Source organism: Vulpes lagopus, chromosome 12, assembly GCF_018345385.1.
Source record: "Vulpes lagopus strain Blue_001 chromosome 12, ASM1834538v1, whole genome shotgun sequence".
Lineage (NCBI taxonomy): Eukaryota > Metazoa > Chordata > Mammalia > Carnivora > Canidae > Vulpes > Vulpes lagopus.
Window position 1 is genome coordinate 16,411,492 of NC_054835.1, and position 22,668 is coordinate 16,434,159.

General features: G+C 40.8%; 1 protein-coding gene across 1 annotated transcript; it reads right to left on the bottom strand.

The window, feature by feature from the left end:
* Positions 1–1,040: 1,040 nt before the first annotated feature.
* GLOD4 (glyoxalase domain containing 4) lies at positions 1,041–22,651 on the bottom strand. Its single transcript, XM_041724494.1, has 9 exons — positions 22,499–22,651; positions 20,378–20,427; positions 19,688–19,808; positions 13,834–13,978; positions 10,088–10,224; positions 9,233–9,319; positions 8,848–8,961; positions 8,672–8,758; positions 1,041–2,488 (listed from the first exon to the last, which is right to left on the bottom strand). The coding sequence occupies exons 1-9, from the start codon at positions 22,592–22,594 to the stop codon at positions 2,423–2,425; spliced, it is 903 nt and encodes a 300-aa protein (XP_041580428.1). The 5' UTR covers positions 22,595–22,651; the 3' UTR covers positions 1,041–2,422.
* Between the last annotated feature and the right edge of the window lie 17 nt (positions 22,652–22,668).

Genomic DNA, 22,668 nt, shown 5'->3' on the forward strand with positions numbered 1-22,668 from the left:
TCAAGCAAATATGGATTTCATACTAACTCCTCAGACTAAGGTAAGGGAGCTCTTGCAACATAGCCATTCTTTCTGTATTTAAATCCAAGGGAAATCTGAATTTAAACTTAATATGCTAGAACTCAACCCCTCAAGGCAAAATACCAAAATGAATGCTCTGAAAATACAACGTTGGAGAAGCCAAAGAACTTTCCAACTTTATCTGTTTTAAAAAGCCAGCTTGGATTGTTTCTAGGCCTTTTGGTTAAGATCAAGTGTAAAAAGCCAGCTTGGGCAAAACTGTTTTATATCCTTCTTTTCTAATGGACCATACCATTCTCAGAGGTGGAAAAGTAATCATATTGGTGGTTTAAAATCACTAGCTACACCAGGGTCACATGGCTCAGTTGGTTAAGTGTGCAACTCCTGATTGCAGCTCAGGTCATGTCTCAGGGTTGTGAGATCAAGCCCCATGTTGAGCTCAATGTCGCTGAGTATAGAGCCTACTTAAGATTCTATCTGCCACTCCCTCCCTCTTAAAAAAATAAATACAAATAAGTAAAATCACTAGCTGTACTATGCAGAGGTAAACTTTTGCATTCCTTGATAAAATGCCAAAACTGGGGCAGCCCCGGTGGTGCAGCAGTTTAGCGCCGCCTGCAGCCCAGGGTGTGATCCTGGAAACCCAGGATCAAGTCCCACATCAGGTTCCTTGCATGGAGCCTGCTTCTCCCTCTGCTTGTGTCTCTGCCTCTCTCTCTCTCTGTGTGTCTGTCATGAATAAATAAATAAAATCTTAAAAAAAATTAAATAAATAAATAAATAAATAGCCAAAATTGTACACTAAATGGTTGTAGGATGAACACATTCTTAAAGAATACAAATGAAAAATAGTTGGCAGTGAGACAAAAGGGGGCTTGTATCATCAAGTCAAAATGTCCCAGGTAGATAAACAGCATTAACTTCCATCATGCATAGCTGTAATTTAAGAGAGAAAAGTTTTGGTATGCTAATACACAAGTAGATAAAAAGAAATCTAGTATGTATTTAGTCATTCAGTACTTAACATAAACCATTTATTTTACTAAGACAAACTCAGAAGGCCTATGACAGCAGCCTGATATGCTGGGAAAAGCAGAGTTTCTTTGCACAAGAACAGTGTTACTGGAAATAAACATCAAGAATTACTTAATAATTTAATAGGAAATCTGAAAATTAACAAATCATGGTCTAAAGAAACATACAGAAATTTGTTACTCAAAATCCATACAATAATTTCCCCATGTATAGGAAAAAGTGAACTACTAGTCTAGAGAAGGAACATATATAACTTGGTTTGCTTTGAACTCATGACTGTTTCCCTAAGACAGAGAATTTAAGTTGAATGAAAAGTGCACGGAGCTGGAAAAGGATTTTTTTCTCTCGGTGAAGGTAAGATATGAGAAGGTGAGCTGAAACCCTGAAATTTCCTGCCAACAAAGGAGAACATCACAGATAATTTCATATTTATATTATTCTGGAACTGGTAACCTCTGTGTCAATCCTTTTCAGTCTTAGTTTCTTCCCTAAAATTTGAACCTGGACACGATATTTTATGTTATCATTTTATTTATTTTTTAAAGATTTTATTTTTTTTGACAGAGAGCAAGTACAAGCAGGGGTAATAGTAGATGGAGAGGGGGAAGCAGCCCCTCAGCCCAGGGCCTGATCCTGGAGACCCGGGATCAAGTCCCACGTCGGGCTCCCTACATAGAGCCTGCTTCTCCATCTGCCTGTGTCTGTGCCTCTCTCTCTCTGTATCTCTCATGAATGAATAAATAAAATCTCAAAAAGAAATGGGAATTTTCATGAGGATTTTAAAAAATTATATAAAGTAGCATGAAGGCAGGCATGTAGCAACAACACATTAGATCCTTCCATCTGCTTTCTCTAGCTGCTCAAAATTTTAAAGTAAGGAATATGTGGGTTGCTAGTCAAATCTTTTTGATTCAAGGTACAAAATTTCTTTAACATTTTTCAATGTCAAGGCCTGCCAGAGGAAGGCATTAGATCAGCATACTATCATGGAACTGGAAGTATTCCTGCTCTAAGCTTATTAAAATTCCCTTCATCTCCAACCAAAGGTAATGCTCCACATAATTGCCCAAGCTAAAAAATATTTTATGACTAATCTACTAGAGTTATATATAGAATGTGCCATTCCAGCGACAGTGCAGATTACAGCAAGAATTCTCCTCTAACTGGGCTGATAATAATAGGATTTTATTTCTAAAATTTATCTTAGAGCTTTCAAAGAGTATAACACACAGATCTTTACCACCACACCCCCCCTTGCCTATACAGGAAACAACCAAGTTGTGAGAACATTTATCATGCACAGACACATCAGGCCTTGAAGGTGCTACACAGGAATCACAAATGCTGTTCCACATGATGTCTTCTGTTATCCCGAAGCCTTGGATTTATTTTGTTTAGTGAACCATTCGTCACTTTTATCTGCCGCCATTGCCTACAGAAAGAGAATTGGAATATATAGTTAAGTCTCTAAAACAGGGCAGCCCTGGTGGCCCAGCAGTGTAGTGCCGCCTTCAGCCCAGGGTATGATCCTGGAGACCCGGGATCGAGTCCCATGTCAGGCTCCCTGCATGGAGCCTGCTTCTCCCTCTGCCTGTGTCTCTGCCCGTCTCTCTCTCTCTCTGTGTCTGTCATGAATAAACAAAATCTTTTTAAAAAAAGTCTCTAAAATAAAATATACAGTTTTGTACTATCTACAGTCATTAACAATTAAAAAGTGTTCATTCAGGGGGTGCCTGGGTGGCTCAGTTGATTGAGCATCTGACTCTTGGATTCAGCTCAGGTCATGATCTCCGGATCGTGTGACTGAGCCACGCATCAGGCTCTGTGCTCAACACAGAGTCTGCTTCAGATTCTTTCTTCCACTCCCTCTAGCTCATGCTCTCACTCTCAAATAAAATCTTTAAATCCTTTGGTAAGGATATACATTCATTTATGGAGTCAAAAAGCAAGTGCAGAAATGCCTTTAAAAATACCAGCTCTCATTTGAGCTAGGTATTACGTTGGGTTCAGGGTGGTGGCAGAGACATAGTCTGAGGCTTTGAGCACATAGAATAGCTGAGGACTCAGATAAGGAGACAACTATTTTGCATGAGGTACACGCAGGCATGTGTGTCTCCTAGGGCATTTGCTTTAACAGAATCGTGAACAAAGTGCTATCAGACAGAAAGGAAACAAGTAACTAATTGGAGAAGTGGTGTAAAAAGACTCATTTGCCTCAGAAGGAAGTGCAAAGATGGTGCCTGCCACTGAAACAAAGAAAAGTATACATATTTTTTATTTAGAAGCAGTGAAGGGGGATCCCTGGGTGGCGCAGCGGTTTGGCGCCTGCCTTTGGCCCAGGGCGCGATCCTGGAGACCCGGGATCGAATCCCACATCAGGCTCCCGGTGCATGGAGCCTGCTTCTCCCTCCGCCTGTGTCTCTGCCTCTCTCTCTCTCTCTGTGACTATCATAAATAAATAAAAAAAATTAAAAAAAAAAAAAAAAAGAAGCAGTGAAGGTAAAAGCAGCTGCCCCAGGCAGTGGGTCTCAGAGATGGGACAAGACACTGTTGCACTGCATTTATATCAAATCTCAGTACAGACTTTCTATTTTGATGAAAATAAAAATAGTTTTGAAAATCAAAGTATGCAAAATAAGAGAAAACCAACAATGCTGCAGAAGTTTCTGTCTCTAAGGAGCCATAAAAAATGAAGGGAACAACAAACACTGGTGCAGAGAGTCCAAGAAAGCTTCTGAGTCTTAAAGGATGAGCTAAATAAAGAAGGAAAGAGACCTTTAGGTGGAGGCAAGAAGACAGATCTTGGTTAATACATATGGCTCACTAAGCCTGGAATAGGAGGGAGGAAGGAGGGCAGCACAGAATATCAAAGAGCAGGAAGGGCTGGGCAGGTCCCATGCTCTGTCAGAGTTTAGAATGTATCTTGGAGACAATAGGAGCTCTGAGAAGATAAACAGTTTTTGAAATGACTGGATTTGTGCTTCAGAAAGCTGATGTTGGCAGGAGGGATGGCTGCAGGGTGAGAGGAGGTTTCTGCACTATGACAGGTGATGATGAGGGCCCTTTCCAAAGGAAAGTACAGAGAGAAGAGATTTCAGAGGTAGAACTCACACTTCTTGGTGACTAACTGGGGTGAGGAGAAACAATGTTCAAAAATTGCTTTGTAAACCCAAAATTATTCCATAATCAAAAGCAGAGTAAATGTTAAAAGTGAAAGCAGTTCTACTCCTAGGTATTTACCAAAGAGAAATGAAACATGCTTATAAGATTTACTCAAGAATGTTCATAGCAGTCTTCCTTATGATAAATAAAAATGTTACATTAAATTGCTCTACCTTTTGAAATTCAGCCCAGGGTTTATCTAGGTGAAGAGGTTTCATTTGCTTAAACTCTAGTGGACAGAGAAACCACTAAACATGAAAGAAGTTGATAAATTGAACTTAAACTTTTTTCTGCTCTTCAAAAGACTCTGGGTAAGAAAATAAATTAGCAAGCCATAGACTGGGAAAAGTACTTGCATTTGTAGATATTTAACAAATGACTCACATCCAGAATTCTAATCAATCAACAAGATAAATAACCAAATGTTTATAAAATGGATTTGAATGGGACTTAAAAATAAGCAAATATTTAAATAAGGAATATTCCAGGAGGATAAAATCATGTGAGCAAAGACACGTAGTATGAAAGTGTGAAAATACATTCATACTTAGAGATTACAGACTAGAGTGGCTAAAATGTAAAATAGATCAGAGGTGTGTCTTCCAACTAGTTTGTCATGAAACTCAATGGATCATATAAATTGTTCTGTATTGATACAGCCCAATTATATTAAAGCTAATTTAAAAATACATAGGGAAAACCAACTATTAATCATTTTTAGATAATCAGGGAAATTTTTTTTTAATCAGGGAAATTTAAATAAAAACTGGATTTTAAGAGCAGCCCCGGTGGCGCAGCAGTTTGGCGCCGCCTGCAGCCTGGGGTATGATCCTGGAGACCCGGGATTGAGTCCCACATCAGGCTCCCTGCATGGAGCCTGCTTCTCCCTCTGTCTGTGTCTCTGCCTCTCTCTCTCTGTGTCTATGAATAAATAAGTAAAATCTTAAAAACAAAACAAAACTGGATTTTAAGTAACATTAAGGATACACTGGTGATTTTTTTAAGTGTGATAATATCAATATGGCACATAAGAAAATTCCTTGATTTTTATTTCTTTTAAATAATTTAAAAATGTATAAAATACTGGGGCACCTGGGTGGCTCAGCATTGGTCAAGTGGCTGCCTTCAGCTCAGGTCATGATTTCAGGGTCCTAGGATTGAGCCCTGCAAGCCCTATGTTGGGCTCTCTTCTCAGCAGGGATTCTGTTTCTCCCTCTCCCTCTGCCCCTCCTTCCCTGATTCATGCTCTCACTTGCGTGCTCTCTCTCTCAAATAAATAAATAAAATCTTTTTTTTAAAAGATTTTATTTATTTATGCATGAGAGACATAGAGAGAGAGAGAGGGGGGGGGGGCAGAGACACAGGCAGAAGCAAGCTCCATGCAGGGAGCCAGACATGGGACTTGATCCTGGGTCTTCAGGATCATACCCTGGGCTGAAGGCGGCGCTAAACCGCTGAGCCACCAGGGCTGCCCAATAAATAAAATCTTTTAAAAAATTAAAATGTATAAAATACTTAAGTATTTAGGGTTGAAATAACGCAATGAAAACATTTGCCTTAGAATTCCCTAGCAAAAAAAATAAAATAAGAAGTCGGGTGGTAAGGAATAATAAAAAATTTTGGCAGTGTTGATTAGTTATAGTCACATAGAGATTTGTTGTGCTTGTGTATTTCTAGAATTTTTAATTGCTATATGTTGAAAATAAAAATCTATGGAAAGAAATGGACAAAAGACTTCAACATATAAATCACAAAGGAAGTTATGCCAACGGTTAATAAGCATACTCAAAAGTGCTAAATATCAGTAGTATCAGGGAAATGAAAATTGAAACTACAATGAGAAACCATTTTACATGTTCTAGGATAGCTAAAACAAAAACCCAGAAAAATACAAATGCTGATGAGGACAGGGAACAGCTGGAACTCTGAGACAGACATATACATGGCTGACAGAAATGTAAAGTGGTTCAATCATTTTGGACAATTGTTTGGCAGTTTCTCATAAATAATGTGACAAATCAGTACAGTACTTGCCTCTGGGAGGCAGGGGTGGGATTGCTGGAAATGGGCATGGGAGAACTTTCTACAATGATGAAAATGCTCTATTTTTGAACTGCAGTTGTATGAGAATATTTTAACTGTCAAAACTCATCAAAGGGAACACTAAATTTCTGTTCATTTATATTCCATGTATATTTTACCTCAATAACAACAAAAAATACTTATTTGGAGCATAGGAAGGAGTACAAACTAGAAATTAGGAAGTCAGACAATGGATGATGGTTGCAATTCAGAGGAGAGACAACTAGTCATAGGTAACTTCTACTCAGAGAAGAGGAAAAATGTGGAGAATAAAAGATAGCTGGAGTGAGGCTGTGGGGGAAATTATTTTGGAATGAGACAGAAAAAGGTGCTTGTGTCTGAGGAGAAGCTGTCAGAGAGATATGAAGATGGCATGATCTCTAAGACCAAAGGAGAAAAGAGCTTGAAGGAAGAAACTGGTCAGTGATATGAAAAAGCAGGAAGGAAAAAGTCTAACAAATGTGCCAACTGAAAGGCTGTCTGAGATTCTATTTTATGATAAAATTTATTAACGCTTTATTTTCTGTTTCCTGCTTTAGTTAATCAAATGTCTGTTATGATGTCAGCAGTTTGCCACACTCTATACATCATACAACCATCCTATGAGGTTTATGATCCTATTTTCTCAAGTTTTCAGGTAAGAAAATTGAAGTTTAAATGCACCTGGTTGGGGGGATCCCTGGGTGGCTCAGCGGTTTGGTGCCTGCCTTTGGCCCAGGGTGCAATCCTGGAGTCCCGTGATCGAGTCCCGCGTCAGGCTCCTGGCAGGGAGCCTGCTTCTCCCTCCTCCTGTGTCTCTGTCTCTCTCTCTCTATGTCTATCATAAATAAATAAATAAATAAATCTTTTAAATGAATGAATGAATGAATGAATGAATAAATAAATGAAGGCACCTGGTTGGGATGCCTGGGTGGCTCAGTGGTTAATTGCTTGCCTTCGGCCCAGAGTGTGATCCTGGAGTCCTAGGATCGAGTTCCGCATCAGGCTCCCTGCATGGAGCCTGCCTCTCTCACTACCTGTGTGTCTCATGAATAAATAAATAGAAATCTTAATAAATAAATAAATAAAATAAAGGCACCTGGTTGAGTCAGTTGGTAGAACATGTAACTCTTGACTTTGGGGTCGTAAGTTCAAACCCCACGTTGGGCATAAGGATTACTTAAAACAAGACAAAAATACCCCCAAACTGAAGTTCAGAGAAGTTAATTACTTACACAAATAATAAGTGAAGAACTAGGACAGATTGATTCATTTTTTAATCATCAACAGAGCATTCACTAAGTTTCTACTACACACCAAGTATGTACTAGAAGCTGGAATACAACGGTGGCTTTGGATGCTGAGAAAAGACTGAGTTTGATGAGTATAAAAAAGTAGTTGCTGGGGATGCCTGGGTGGCTCAGTGGTTGAGTGTCTGCCTTCGGCCCAGGGCATGATCCTGGTCCCGGGATCAAGTCCCACATCGGGCTCCCTGCATAGAGCCTGCTTCTCCCTCTGCCTATGTCTCTGCCTCTCTCTGTGTGTCTCTCATATATAATTAAAATCTTAAAGAAGAAAGAAAAGTAGTTGCTGGATGTGCCAAGATGGAAGTCACTGATGACATCAACAGGAGCATTTCCCTGAGTGAAGGAAGCCAGTGCAGAACACAATGAAATATGAATGGAATGTAAGAAGAAGAAACACAGTATAAGCAGATTTTTTAAAGGAATATGGAGAAGGGATATGGGGCAAAAGATTTTTAAAAGATGGGAGACATGAAAGCTTGTTTGAATGCTAGCAAGAACACTTCGTTAGAGAAGGGAATTCTGCCACTGTGGACTGGAAACGAGAGGACCAAAAGAGCTAAAGGAGCAAGGGAGGGTATCCAGGCCTTTCCCCTTACTGAGCAGAACCATGATGCATAGAGCAGGAGTGGTTCCCCAGGGAGCGTGAACAAGTTTAAACGCACAAATGCTGCACCCAGCTAAGAGTCAGATGGGTGCTAGGGCACCTGACTGGCTCAGTTGGTAAAGCGCTCAACTCTTGCTGTTGGGGAAGTGAATTCGAGCCCCACATTGGGTGTAGATTAGTTTTAAAAAAATGAAATGTTTTAGGGGCACCTGGCTGGCTCAGTCAGTAGAGCATGTGACTCTTGATCTCAGGGTTGTGGCTCTGAGCCCCATGTTGGGTATATAGAGGGTATTTATAAATAAAAGCTTAAAAAGAGAGAGGGAGAGTCATATAGGTGCAATGAAGACACATTCTTGACTCAATAGTCACCTTATCAACAATAGAACACAGCACTGGATCCTGTTGCTTTAGCACTTTCCCCACACACTTAACACTAACCCCTGTGCGCCTATGGGGATACAAAGTCAGAAATGAGACTCACATCATCCAACAATCTGCTTCCCTCTGGATCCATCTTAGAAAGTTCTCGAAATGCTTCATCCCCTACAAAGCAAATTTCATGTCCATCCTACATCAACAAAGAGAAAAGAAGCTTGGCAAAAAGACACCTTGAAAAAACCCCTGGGGCAGCCCATCCCTTTCCTGGGTAATACTTACAGGGTCAGCCAGAATGATCACTTGTACTGTTGCTTTCCCTGGGGTATCCAGACTCACCAGGGGAGTCAGAATCTTCTGGTTTTCCCTTTTCATCAAGGCTTCTAAGTCTGGTAACTAGAGAAAAACAAAGAGGCAAAGTGAGCAAGGGGTCACAAAGCACTCCCACACTGTGGTTCTCATCAGCCCTAGGGGAGGAGTATCAGATTAACCAGAGAGAACCCAGGCACCATTTGTTTGATTTTATTATCTCAGCTGCTCTCGAGACAACTGTTGAACTTGATACCAAAGCCACAATCAGAACAAACCTAAAGGGAGGATGAGATTATTAGCTGGTTCAACTAGCTAATCACAGAGCTTACATAAAAGATTCAGGAACACACATTACCTCTTTTTGGGGGCAAGAAAAGGCAATTCTTCCAAAAGCTGCTGCATGATCAACTGTACCCTTAATACCCTGTAGCTCCAGCTTACACTGAAAAGAAATAAGAAAGTGGGTCTCTTTTGGGGGGACAGGTTATGTGGTTAAAAAAAAATCCAAACAGTACTAATAAAGTAAAAACTAACTCTCCCTTCTATTCTCTGCCAGAGGCTTCCTGTGTGTCCTCCTAGGCAAGTGGCATGGATAGATCTTTTTTTTCCATCCAAACAGTAGCATAATTTACGCACTATTCTGTCCCTTGTTTTTATCCAATGTTACTCCATCAGCACATAAAGATGTGCTTCCTTTTTGATAGCTGTACAGTAATCCATTCTATGGATTAACCATAAATTATTGAACTATTCCTCTAATGCAGAGGAGGACATTGAGGTTATTTCTTATCTTTTGCTATTATAATGCTGCAACAGATAACCTTGTACACATTTCCTTGCTCACATGAATAGTGAGTATATCTGTGAAATTCCTAGAAGTAGATCTGCTAGGTCAGAGTACAAGGACTAAATCATGTTCAAATGCTAGGTTATTTTTTAAAAAGACAAAAATAGAACATTGTTACAATATTAAATCTTGTCTCCATCTCTCCTGACTCAGCAGTTCCACTTCTGAAAGGATATATCCCCAAGTATAAACAAAGGTAGTTATCAGGGTGATGAGGTTATCAGCAATTTTTATTTTCTTCTTTCTGTTTATCTGTGTAATTTTTGAACCATTGTGGAAAAAACTCTGCAAATAACCTTCATGTTAACCTCATTTATAAAGCAAACTCAAGGTAACAGATTACTTCTCTCCAAGATCACTCACTTGGTTATCAGCATAGCCCAGCAAAACCCTTTGCTTCTCTTCATCTTTTTCATAAATTTTCATTCCCAGTAGATTAGACCAGTAGTTCAAGGACTTCTGAAGATCAGACACTGCTAGAGTTACTTTTAATACAGGATCTGGAGAGTAATGGAACGGACAAATCAGTGCAATGGAATAGAATAGAAAGACTATCAGGCTCGAGTATATATAAGAATTTAGTTTATGATAAGAAAAGGATTTTAAGTCAGTATGAAAGGGCACATTATTCAATAAGTGGCACAAAGATAACTGGCTTGCCATTTACTGAGAAAAAATTATACCTTTAAATGGCAAAATATAGTTCTGGTAGGTTAAAGAATGAAAAAATTTTTAAAGATTTTATTTGTTTATTCGTGAAAGACAGAGAGAAAGAGGCAGAGACACAGGCAGACGGAGAAGCAGGCTCCATGAAGGGAGCCCGACGCGGGACTCGATCCTAGGTCTCCAGGATCATGCCCTGGGCCGAAGGCGATGCTAAACCTCTGAGCCATGGGGGCTGCTCAAGAATGAAATTTAAAGAATGAAACCATGAAAATACTAAAACCAGGTCATTATTGCTGCAATTTTGGGATAGAGAAAGATTTTCTTTTTAAATTACCATCCAAGAGTAAATGATAAAGTAGGAAGCATTTTTGCAACACATATGACAAAAAGCCCTTAATATTTAAATCATCTTTAAACATTACTAAGAAAAAGATGAACATCCTAGAAAAATAGGTAAAAAGCACAAAGCATTAATCCACAAAAGAATGAACTGGAGGGCCCCCCGGGTGGCTCAGCAGTTGTGCCTCTGCCTTCGGCCAGGGTGTGATCCTGGAGACCCAGGATCAAGACCCGGGATCAAGACCCGGGATCGAGTCCCACATCAGGCTCCCTGCATGGAGCCTGCTTCTCCCTCTACCTGTGTCTCTGCTTCTCTCTCTCTCACATGAATGAATAAATTAAAATCTTAAAAAAAAAAAAAAGAATAAACTGGAATGGTCAATGAACATACAAAAACATTCAACCTCACAAATAATCAAAGAAATCAGAATTAAAACAAAAATTTTGTTATCTCATTGGCGAATAATTTTGAAAGTATTAACTGTGATAAGGCAGCAGAAAAAAATCACATTCATATAATACTGGCAGAGTGTAAATTAATACACTTCTAGGCAACAATTTGACAGAACATACCCAAAACCTAAAAATTGTAAACTGCTCTTCAAAGAGCAATCCTATTAGCACCAATTAAAGAACTAATGTAGATGTATGAAGGGCTTTCAGCACAAAGCATTCTTTATGGTGTTGCTCATAAAAATGAAACCCTAGGGACAACATAAATATCCAACAACAGACAACTATTTAACCTTCCCACCATGTAATACAATGGAATCGCTACAATGGAGCATATGATAGATATATACATAAATTTCTTTCCTTAAATGATTGGAAAGATACACTTTAAAATGTTAACAGTGATTATCTGGCTATGTGGGTACTGTTTTCTTCCTTTTTCTTTACTTACCTATCTAGGAAAAAAATCTATTTTTTGCAAAAAAGATAAAAGTTATACTGGAAGATTTAACATTATTGAAAATTTTTATATTGTAAGGTGATCTTCTGAAGAGCTGCTCTATGATAAATTCAGTACATTTTTCTTTGGTTTTCACTGCCTCAGCCCCATTTGCTAGAATAGCAATACAATGATGAAGGCAAATTGTTTCTAACAGGTGCCTCTGCCTGGCAGACTGTTAGTTTTCCCTGTTCACTAAGAAATGAACAAATTCCAGCCAACTGGGTCCCTGACGGATGAAGAACAGGAATGGCAACAAGTGGGTGAGACTGCCCAGGACCCAGTTATTCAAAGGAAGACTGGACACCAACCAGGCCAATAGATTTGACTTTATTACCTACCAGTCGGAAATTAATTTCCTAAAAGCATGATCATTCCAAAGGAAAAAAAATCTTAGGATTGTGAGGCTTTCCATTATTTTATGTATTGAAACATCATTAAAACTAGAGGAAAAAATGCACAGTGGAGTTAGTGGCAGGAGTTAAGCTTTAAAGTTTAATTTTTGCTTTATATGCAAGAATCACCCATCAATAAAAATAAATAAAAATCCCTTACATCACCAGTGAAGTACAGAAATACCATCTGGCAATAAGTCCTACAGCACCAGTCTAACCTCCCGTACTGGAACAGATCATTCTTTCCTTTGTTGAGTTCCAGATGAAAAGCAAGTAGCATTATACACACAGTAAGATTCAGTACAAGGGGCATTTGGGCACTGACACAGACCAGTGAAAGAAAGAGAATATATGTCTCCCATTTCAGGTCCATTTAGCGAAGTGTGCTCATAGACTGAAATGCAGGCAGAACCGCCTTTATTATTCACTAGTTTTCTGCTGTTGTTTTTCTTTCGGCAGAGCAGATAGCAGAACATGCAGGAAATACACATATAATGAGTATGCTTCTGCGGTAAATGAAACATGTTATGCAAAGTTTCTTTCCGCACGTCAGTTAGCCTACAGGGTTTCTCACCTCCATTCCACCCTCACTCACCTAATACTAGCACTATAGTTTGGAAAACTAACCTGGGCTGGAGAGACAGGACCAACCGGTCTAAAGATAATCCTTTTTTTTTAAGACTTTATTTATTTATTTGAGAGAGACACAGAGCGAGCAAGCGAGAGAGAGAGAGAGAGAGAGAGAGAGAGAGAAAGCACAAGGCGGGGAGAAGAGCAGAGGGAGAGGAAAAGCAGGCTTCCTGCTGAGCAGGGAGGCCTATGTGGGGTTCAATCCCAGGACCCTGGGATCATGACCTGAGCTGAAGGCAGACACTTAACCGACTGACCCAACCAGGTACTCCGGTCTAAGGATAATCCTATTTTCCTTAGCAGTGATTTATTCAGGGGCAGGAGTGTGAATCAAATCTGACCAAGAAGTCCGAAGGAAGCTTCTAGGAAAGTTTTGGCTTTGCTTTTAATAAAAAGCCACAGAAGTCAGTCTCTCCCACCCCTGTCAGATGAGAATGTGGAAGCATGTAGCCCTAATTGCTACTGGCACCCACCCAACAACCACAAGGGCACTGGCTCTAGAAGTAGACTCCTGTGGACAAAAGGATGGAGAGACAGAGAAAAGTTGGATTCTTGATGCCACTGCTGAGATGCTGAATCAACTAACTCACAGAATACCTGCTCTGTGAGCTAAAGCATTTTCTCATTGTTCATGTTAGAGATCAGTTTTCTGTGACAGCTTAAAGTATTCTAAATAGATATATTACCAGCATAATAGAACCAGAGTCAGTTTAGAGCCCCTAGAATTATGCACTCAAATTCTAATATGAAAATATGATTTGTTGGGGTGCTTAGGTGGCTCAGTCGGTTAAGGTTGGACTTTTGATTTAGGCTTAGGTCGTAACCTCAGGGTCGTAAGATTGAGCCCTACATGGGGCTCTGCACCAGGTGTGGAGCCTGCTTAAGATTCTCTCTCTCCCTCTGTCTCTACCCTTCCTCCCCCCTGCACACACACACTCTATTTCTATATCTCTAAAAAAAGGAGAAAAAGAAAGAAATAGGATTTCTCAAAAAATAAGAAACACTGGCTTGGGAAAGACATCATGTCAATATAGAAAGACTCCATAGGAGAAAGAAATCCAGTTCCTCTCTTGTTTCATCAAAGATATGGTTAGAAACAGGGCTTTTATTAGTCCGGGTATAATTACCTGACTCAGGTGGACTGTGATCCTGCAGATAGAACTTATATCCTCCTGGGGCCTCGGTTTCAAAAATACCTTCTGTAACTTCACTGAGAGGCCACTCCAGCTTCCTGGCATTGCAGACAGCTTGGCTGGAAACGAGTGTGATACCCTATGACAAACAACAGTATCACCAACCGTATAACCACAGATCTTTTCTAGAACAAGATAAGGCAAAACCCCACTGCCTTTACATCAATGCACCTAGATTTAATTTAATTGGAATTAAATTTGGATTTAATTACAAATTTTCTTCCAGTGATTTTTATTTTTTTATTTTAAGATTTTATTTATTCAGGAAGTACACACAGAGAGCTAGGCAGAGGGAGAAGCAGGCTTTCTGCAGGGAGCCCGATGTGGAACTCGATCCCAGGACCCCAAGATCACAACCTGAGTCAAAGGCAGATGCTCAACCACTGAACCACTCAGTTGCCCCTCCACTGATTTTTAAAAAGGTTTTATTTATTTATTTGAGAGAGAAAATGTACACATGCACACAAGCAGGGGGAATAGCAGAGGGAGAAGAAGCAGGCTCCCAATGAGCAGGGAGCCTGACTTCATGACCTAAGCCTAGGCCAGACAGATGCTTAACTGACTGAGCTACCTACGCGCCCATCTTCTAGTGATTTTATTTACTTACTTATTTGTTTATTTATTTTTAAATATTTTATTTATTTATTCATGAGAGACACAGAGAGAGAGGCAGAGACACAAGCAGAGGGAGAAGCAGGCTCCACACAGGGAGCCTGACGTGGGACTCGATCCCGGGGCCCCAGGATCATGCCCTGGGCTGCAGGCGGTGCTAAACCGCTGCGCCACCGGGGCTGCCCCCCCCCCCCTTTTTTTTTTTTTTTAAGATTCTAGTGATTTTAAAGTAGGTTTTGGACATACTTCTTTTACAAAGATCCCAAATGTTGTGAATTGTAGGACAGAAGTTCAAAGGCTAGAGAAGTCTAGTCATTTTATTTTATTTTAAAAAGGATTTTATTTATTGGGGTACCTAGATGGCTCAGTGGCTGAGGGTTTGCCTTTGGCTCAGGTTGTGATCCTGGGGTATGGGATGGAGTCCTACATTGGGTTCCCTGCAGGAAGACTGCTTCTCTCTCTGCCTATGTCTGTGCCTCTCTCTCTCTCTTAGGAATAAATAAATAAAATCTTTTTTAAAATTTTTATTTGAGAGAGAGAGAGCACACCTGCGCAAGAAGGGGAAGGAGGAAAAGGGAAAGAGGGAGAAGCGGACTCCTCACTGAGTAGGGAGCCTGACATGGAGCTCTATTCCAGGACCCCAAGATCACAGCCTGAGCCAAAGGCAAACCCTTAACCGACTGAGCCACCTGGGTGCCCCAAGAGGTTTGATCTTTTTTTTTTTTTTTTAACAATTTTATTTATTTATTCATGAGATAGAGAGAGAGAGAGAGAGAGAGAGAGAGGGGGGCAAAGACACAGGTAGAGGGAGAAGCAGGCTCCATGCAGGGAGCCTGACATGGGACTTGATCCCAGGTCTCCAGGATCACACCCTGGGCTGAAAGCGGCGCTAAACCGCTGAGCCACCTGGGCTGCCCCCGGTTTAATCATTTTGATACCAAAGATAATCTCTTAATTTTAAAGATCTAGGGACACCTGGGTGGCTCATCGGTTGCGTGGCTGCCTTCAGCTCAGGGCATGATCCTAGGATCCAGGATCGAGTCCCACTTCGGGCTCCCTTCGAGGAGCCTGCTTCTCCCTCTGCCTATCTCTCTGCCTCTCTCTGTGTGTGTCTCTCATGAATAAATAAATCTTTAAGACAAGTTTTTTCAAGATCTCGTCAGAGAAATTTCAATCTTACCTTGGTTTGCCAGCTACCTACTTAAGATGTTCTATTTTTATTTTCACTTTTTTAAACAAAAAAATTTAAACCAATTATCAAGGTATTATGTAAATTTAACCAAAACACCTAAAAATGTACAGTGTCTTCTGATAAGACCAGCTGCATTTCTAATTTGGATCACCATAATGGCCTGTCTTTCCCTGAGTCTTGTCAATCCATCGTCCACTCTGTAGCCAAAGTAAATTTTCTGAAACACACTCTACCCTCAAGACAGCAACCTTATGTGGTTTTTCCCCTGCTTAAAACCCTTGATAGCTCATCATTTCACTCAGGGATGGCTCCTAATGGTCTGAAAAGCCCAACACAATCTGATATCATGTCTTTTCTGACCCCATCTCCTCCCACTTTCCCCTTGCTCTATTCCAGGCATCTGGCCTCCTTGCATTTTCTTGAACATAACTAAGTGCTCTTTGAGGGCTTCTGCACAGGCTCTTCTATCTGGATTGCTGTTCCTTGTAATATCCACATGGCTAACTCTCTTCTCTCCTGTGAGACTTTCCTCAAATGTCACCTCTTCAACATCCTCCTTAAAATTAAAACCAGCCATCTGTTCCATGCTCCTCATCCCTTCCTCTGCTCTGTACTTTTCCAGCAACAATGATCTCCTTTAAAACAACATATTATATGATCTATTTATTCTATATATTATATATTGTCAGGCCCTGATTCCCTCCCCTGCCAGGCATAGATTTTTGTCTGTTTTGTTCACTAGTTATCCAAGGTTCCTGGAACCATGCTAGCACAGAGCAGTCACTCAATAAGTATATGTTGTATGAATAAATACCACAATAAATAATTTAATACATAGTTCATTTAACATGTTTGTTAGCTAACACACATGTCAACTAAATTCCTAGGTGTGAAACTTCAAGGTCCAAGGTCAAATGCATTAATTATTTTGATATTGCCAAACTGAGGCTGTAGTAATTTATACTCTTATAAGTAATGTATGAGGGACAGTTGTCTAACACCCTTTCTAACACAGTGTCATCACACTTGTTGATTTTTATCAATCTAATAGGTGAAAAATGACAGCTTGGCAGTTGATCATCTTTTTCAGTGTTTGAGAGACATTTCTAATTTATTTTCTATGGCTATCTGTTCATAGTTTTTGCCCCTTTAAAAAAATTAAATCTTAAAAAAGGATCAACAACTTATTTATTTGAAAGACAGAAAGAGAGAGGGAGAAAGAGAGAAGGAGGGGCAGAGGAAGAGGGAGAGAATCTCAAGGAGACTCTCAGCTGAGCATGGAGCCAGATGCGGGGCTTGATCTCATGACCCTCAGATCATGACCTAAGGCAAAATCTGATCACTAACCAGATTGGACACTAACTGACTGAACCACCCAGGCACCTGTGATCCTCTTCTTTTTAATGGATGGGAACTCTTTATATAAATGGGAGTTCTATGTGACCTGTTTTTCTTTTTGTTCCATGAACTGAGGAGCACAGAAGGTCCTGGCATTAGGGATATTTTAATACCAGAGTCTTTCAAAAAGACCCACAGTGGAGCAGCCCTGCTGTTCTCCACCTGCGTGACCTTTAACTCCTATAGCACCATCAATCAACATCTGTCTTGAGCTGGTGAAATGTTGATGGTGCCAAGATGGTTTTGCTCTTTTTTCTCTCCCTGATTTAAATTTGGAGAGTAAGGAAAAGATAAGGAAAAACACAAAGACATTTTCATTTACACTGAAATCACCAAATCCTTTTAACTCTATTTCCTAAACATCTCTCAAATCTCTCCATCTCCCACTACTACCACATTAGTTAAGGGACTTCTAGTCCCTTTGAGCTAGTCTCCTCACTTTTAGTTTTGCTTCCTTCCAACCCAATCTCAATGCTCCAGCAAGGCGGATTCTTGCACACCACAAATACTAGTCATTCCTCTGCTTTAAAAATTGCTTCACTTGGGACACCTGGGTGACACAGTGATTGAGCATCTGCCTTTGGCTCAGGGCATGATCCTGAGAATCTTGGGATCAAGTCCTGCATTGGGCTCCCTACGGGGAGCCTGCTTCTCCCTCTATGTCTCTGCCTCTCCTTCTCTGTGTCTCTCATGAATAAATAAATAAAATCTTTTTAAAAATTGCTTCACTGTTTTTTTTTTTTCACTGTTTTTAGAGCAAAGTGTCAACACTCTTAATATGATGTGGCCCCAGCTTACTTCTCCAGCCTCATCTCTACTCACTTCCTCTTCACACACTTAGCTTCAGGTAGACTGAGCTATTCACATCTCCCTGACTGCTGGGCTCTCTCTCACCTCCAACCCTGTGCACATGCTGAGGACACCCATCTCATCCTCCCATTCCACCCCACTCCCTGGCTCAGGTGTCACTTCTGGGAAGCTTTCCCTGAACTCTCACTTCTTGGGGAGTAAGAAGGGACTTCCTCCTAGGTGTTCCCACATCTACCTATTCTTGCCTTAGCATTTATCACAATATATTCTTGGGTCTCTTTACTTGTTTCTCCCAATAGACAGGAAGCTTCTTAGGCCAGGGAACATGCTTCACTCTACTGTATCCCCAGGACTGAATCAAGTACATGACATGTGTAAGTCACAATAAATATCTATTAAGTGAATAAATTAGGGCTACCTGAGTGGCTCAGCCGGTTAAGCATCCGATTCTTGATTTTGGTTCAGGTCATAATCTCACAGTTGTGAGACTGAAGCCCTCATTAGGCTCTGTGCTTGGATGTGGAGCCTACTTGAGACTCTCTCTCCCTCTCTCTCTAATAAAAATGAATGAACAAATAAATGAATGAATTAGCGAGAGACACGAAGAATGAGAAATAGTAAAACAAAGACACGAATACATTAAACCTGAATCATCCTTTTCATTTACAAAACACTTTCATAGATATTTGATTCTCATAAAACTTCCATTTAACTGTGATTATTATTATTTTTTTAAAGATTTTATTTATTTATTCATGAGAGACACAGAGAGAGAGAGAGGCAGAGACACAGACAAAGGGAGAAACAGGCCTCATGGAGGGAGCCTGATGTGGGACTCGATCCCTGGTCCCCAGGATCAGGCCCTGGGCTGAAGGCGGCACTAAACTGCTGAGCCACCGGGGCTGCCCTGTCATTATTATTTTGACATGAGTTAAGAGGAATAGCAAGATCCAATGACCAAAATAACTGGCATGAGGTAGATTTACTCAGTAGATACTGAGAGAAAACTAGTTACTCTTATCTTGCTGTGTATTTGGGGCCAGTGACATTCTAGCTAGTACACAGTAGCTACCCAGTAAGAGGCAGATACTGTAACTATTAGATGCACCCTAACTTGAACTCTTGCATGAATGAAGGAATGAATGCAGTATATGCAATGCCTCCTTCTCTCTCCTTAAAAGTGTCTCATGTTTTTCTCTGACTAGTACTGGCCATAATAGTACAGCCTAATCCTAATGGTTCACAAAGAGAAAACATTTCTCTGGTCTAAAAGTATTTCTCTAACCCTTCTATCTATCTCTCAAGGTTCAGTCATTCTGCTAGAGGAGTCTTGTCTCCCTCAAAGCTGTCTCTGAGTCTTGAGTTTGACTCCTAAACATGGAAGAACATATTTCATCCTGATGTCAGCTCTAAGACAGGTGCATGAGCAGTTTTTCTTCCTAATAGAAAACATAAAACTCATCACTTGCCTGCACTCAAAAGCAATCAATTCAGCAGCCATAATACCCAACGTTGTATCAGGGACTGCAATAAGAGGTACACCCAAGGGCGCCTGAGTGGCTCAGTAGGTTAAGTGTCTGTCTTCAGCTTAGGTCATGATCCCGGGGTCCTGGGACTGAGTCCCACCTTGGCTTGCTGCTAAATGGGGAGTCTACTTCTTCCTCTCCCTCTGTCCCTCCCCCTGCTTGTGCATGCTCTCTCTCAAGTAAATAAAATCTTTAAAAAAAGGGGGGGGGGGGGCTCAGCCAAAACTGGCTAGAATAAAATGACATTTACCATGAAGTCATTGCCAAGCTTGTAGTGTCCGATGCCATAATTATAAGTCAATTCTGCAACAAAATGATCATCTTCAGGTCCAAATCCCACCATTGTTTTACTCCATTTCCCATCATAAGGCCTAGAAAAATTCAAGTAAATGAACCCAGTGAACACAGATAAAATCTATCTCAGGTCTCCCCTAAGGAGCTCTTGGGACAGAGTAGTGGGTAGTCAGTCCCCTCTGGTCCTCTAAGTACCTGTAAGGATGAGATGACCTCTCAGCTGGTGCTGATGGCAAGTATGAACAGTGTTCATGGGCCTCACCACCAGAAGCTCCAAAGACCATCTGTCCGGCACTTATTTGAGGAAAAATTCGTTTACCTTTTCTTTAAATTAGGGGACACACTCCTGTAAAGATACTTCTATAACCTTTTATTTATTTATTTATTTTTGCATATCTATCAACAAGAATGCAATTCTCATTAGGCCTTGGAATTTTCCAGCTTGCTCTGGCTACTGAGCTAAGGAATACTAGATATGACATTGCTTCAATTACAGTATACATTTATTTGTGTTTTTGAAGCTGCCACCCTGATTTATTGATTCTTGAATTTATTCCACTGCCTTACACTCACTTCAAGAAACTGTCTTCTGTTCTCCAGGGGTATTCAGAGCCTAAAGGAGATTTTAAGAAACAAGGTGTCATACCCATTACAGGCAGCTTTGCAGCCTTCTTCAAATTCCTCATGCCGCAGAATCTGGTAAGGGAATTAGAATATACTGTAAAATGTTACCAGTACCGTACACAGCTTATTTAGCACAAGCTAAAATGTTAAAACACAGACATTTATAATTTGTAAGATTTACTTCTAAAACAAACAAAAGACAATGAGCTTTACATCTTTCCCAGACTGGAAGTAAGAAGTAAGGAAGAACAGTTTGACATCAAGGGTCAGGCAACCAAGCTTGTGAAATTTACTTAGATTGGGAAGCAGTGCTGTGGAGTTAAAATAAAAACAACAACACAAAGAAACAAAGTATAGCCTTCAGCATTAGAGAATTCTGATTTGGAAATATGTCTGTCATCAATAGTTGTCTGAGATTGAGAACAGTAGGAACATTGTTTAGGGTCTGGGTCTCCCAACTTGTTGTGGAAATAGATAATTTAGGAAACCAATTGACACAGAACCCCCCACAGTAGCCTCTCAATGTTGTAGTGCCTATTCTCCTTTTTGATTCCCGTTGCTATTGCTCCGGGTCAAGTTCTTATCCGTTCTCTCCTACACTATTAAAAATTATCTTTACTGGTCTCTTTCCTTAATACCACCATAAAATTACATCCCTCATGCACTGCTCTGATTACATCATTACCCTGTTCTAAAATGCGAGAACTCCCTACTTACTGTGCCATAAAATCCAAATTCCTCCATATTCAAGATACCATCAGAAGTAGTCCCAGGAGCGCCTGGGTGGCTCAGTTGGTTAAGTGTCTGCCTTCAGCTCAGGTCATGTTCTCCAGCTCCTGGGATCAAGCCTGGTGTTGGGAGCCTGCTTCTCCCTCTCCTCCTCCCTCTTCCCTCTTGCTCTCTCTCAAATAAATAAATAAGTAATCTTAAAAAAAAAAAAAAAAAAAAAAGGTAGTCCTAACCTATTTGTCCTGTATCCCACCTCAACTTCAACTAAGTAATCTAAGCTAAAGGCACAGAAAACTAGTGGTGTTTTCCAAACATACCTTATTTTTTCACTGGCTCTTCCAGTTTTCCTAGTACACTCCTCCCTCTAATCTTTGTTTGTGGAAATCTTACCTATCTTTACATATCAACTCAAATTCAATTCTCTGTGGATTATTTCCTGACAACTCAGGCTGAAATTAAATCTTTCCTGTAGTATTTTTGTAATAATAGTGGTGGCTACTACTCATACAATACATATGATATATTAAATACCACACATATAACAGTGTTTAATCTTCACAACAACCCTTTAACCAATGAAGAAACACATTAAGGGAGAGTTTTGTGGTTTTCCCTCATTTATCAAGTTTTGATTTCCATTACTGTTAACCATATACAAATCAGCTCAACACAGGACCCTGAAACGAGGATGATATACTTTAAATGACTGACGAATTCGGGTAACTCCCTTGCATTCCACGTCTTCTTCACTCTCTACATTAAATTGCACTCTTGCACCTCTAAAGCCCTTGCTTGTCAGGAGCTCTTTCAATAGCTTCCACCTGCATTTGCCACGCAGGGATCCCTGCAAAATCGCAGCTGCTTAGGGCTGGAGAGGCCGCTTCCGGGTGTTAGAGAGAATGGGTACTGACTTCACAGTTAGATCTGGACTGCTAAAAGGAGGGCCGGTGCAATCACCCAGAGAGTGAATATCCAAGCGACCAGAAGCCTTGAGAGAAGCAGAGCTCTAAATGGGCTGATTATCTAAACTGAAAGGCTCCAAACAGTAACTGAGTTATTTATTGTTCACTGGAGAAGTATTATATTGCTTTTTGTTTATGATCTTTCCCGCTTGACTGGAAGCTCCACGAGGGCTGAGGCTCAGTATTTGTGAATGAACTTAAAAGCGTGAGGGCAAACAGTCGGAGACTAATAAAGGCCCCTTTCAAAGGTCATCTAACCCAACCAAAAACATGCAACGCTTCCTGGAGCTGAAGACCTGACAGGGCTAATGCGGAGTCCAGGGCTAAGGTCTGACGCCCGGGCGCTGGCGGAGATTCACGGAACACCCATCTGTCCCCTCCTGGGGCTAGTGGGGCTCAGCGGTCCCGGCCACCCAACCTCGCGCGCCAGCCCCCCTCCGCCCCATCTGCACCTTCATCCCCAGGACATCGCGAAAGAAACGCGCCGTCTGGAAGCGGTTTCCCACTTTGAACACGAAGTGCAAAGCTCGACGAGTAGCCATAGCCATTAGCGAAACACACCGTCAGGACGCTGCGCCGGCCGGTCGTGACGTCACTGGTCCCCGCCGGCGCGCTTCCGTGA

What these genes read in the sequence shown, in the direction of transcription:
- GLOD4 (XM_041724494.1), bottom strand. Translation starts at nt 22,594, where the DNA reads ATGGCTATGGCTACTCGTCGAGCTTTGCACTTCGTGTTCAAAGTGGGA. An exon ending in AGCTTGGCAATGACTTCATG is followed by an intron (nt 13,979 to 19,687) that starts GTAAATGTCATT and finishes TGTTTGTCATAG; the next exon opens with GGTATCACACTCGTTTCCAG. An exon ending in TGATCATTCTGGCTGACCCT is followed by an intron (nt 8,759 to 8,847) that starts GTAAGTATTACC and finishes TTGTTGATGTAG; the next exon opens with GATGGACATGAAATTTGCTT.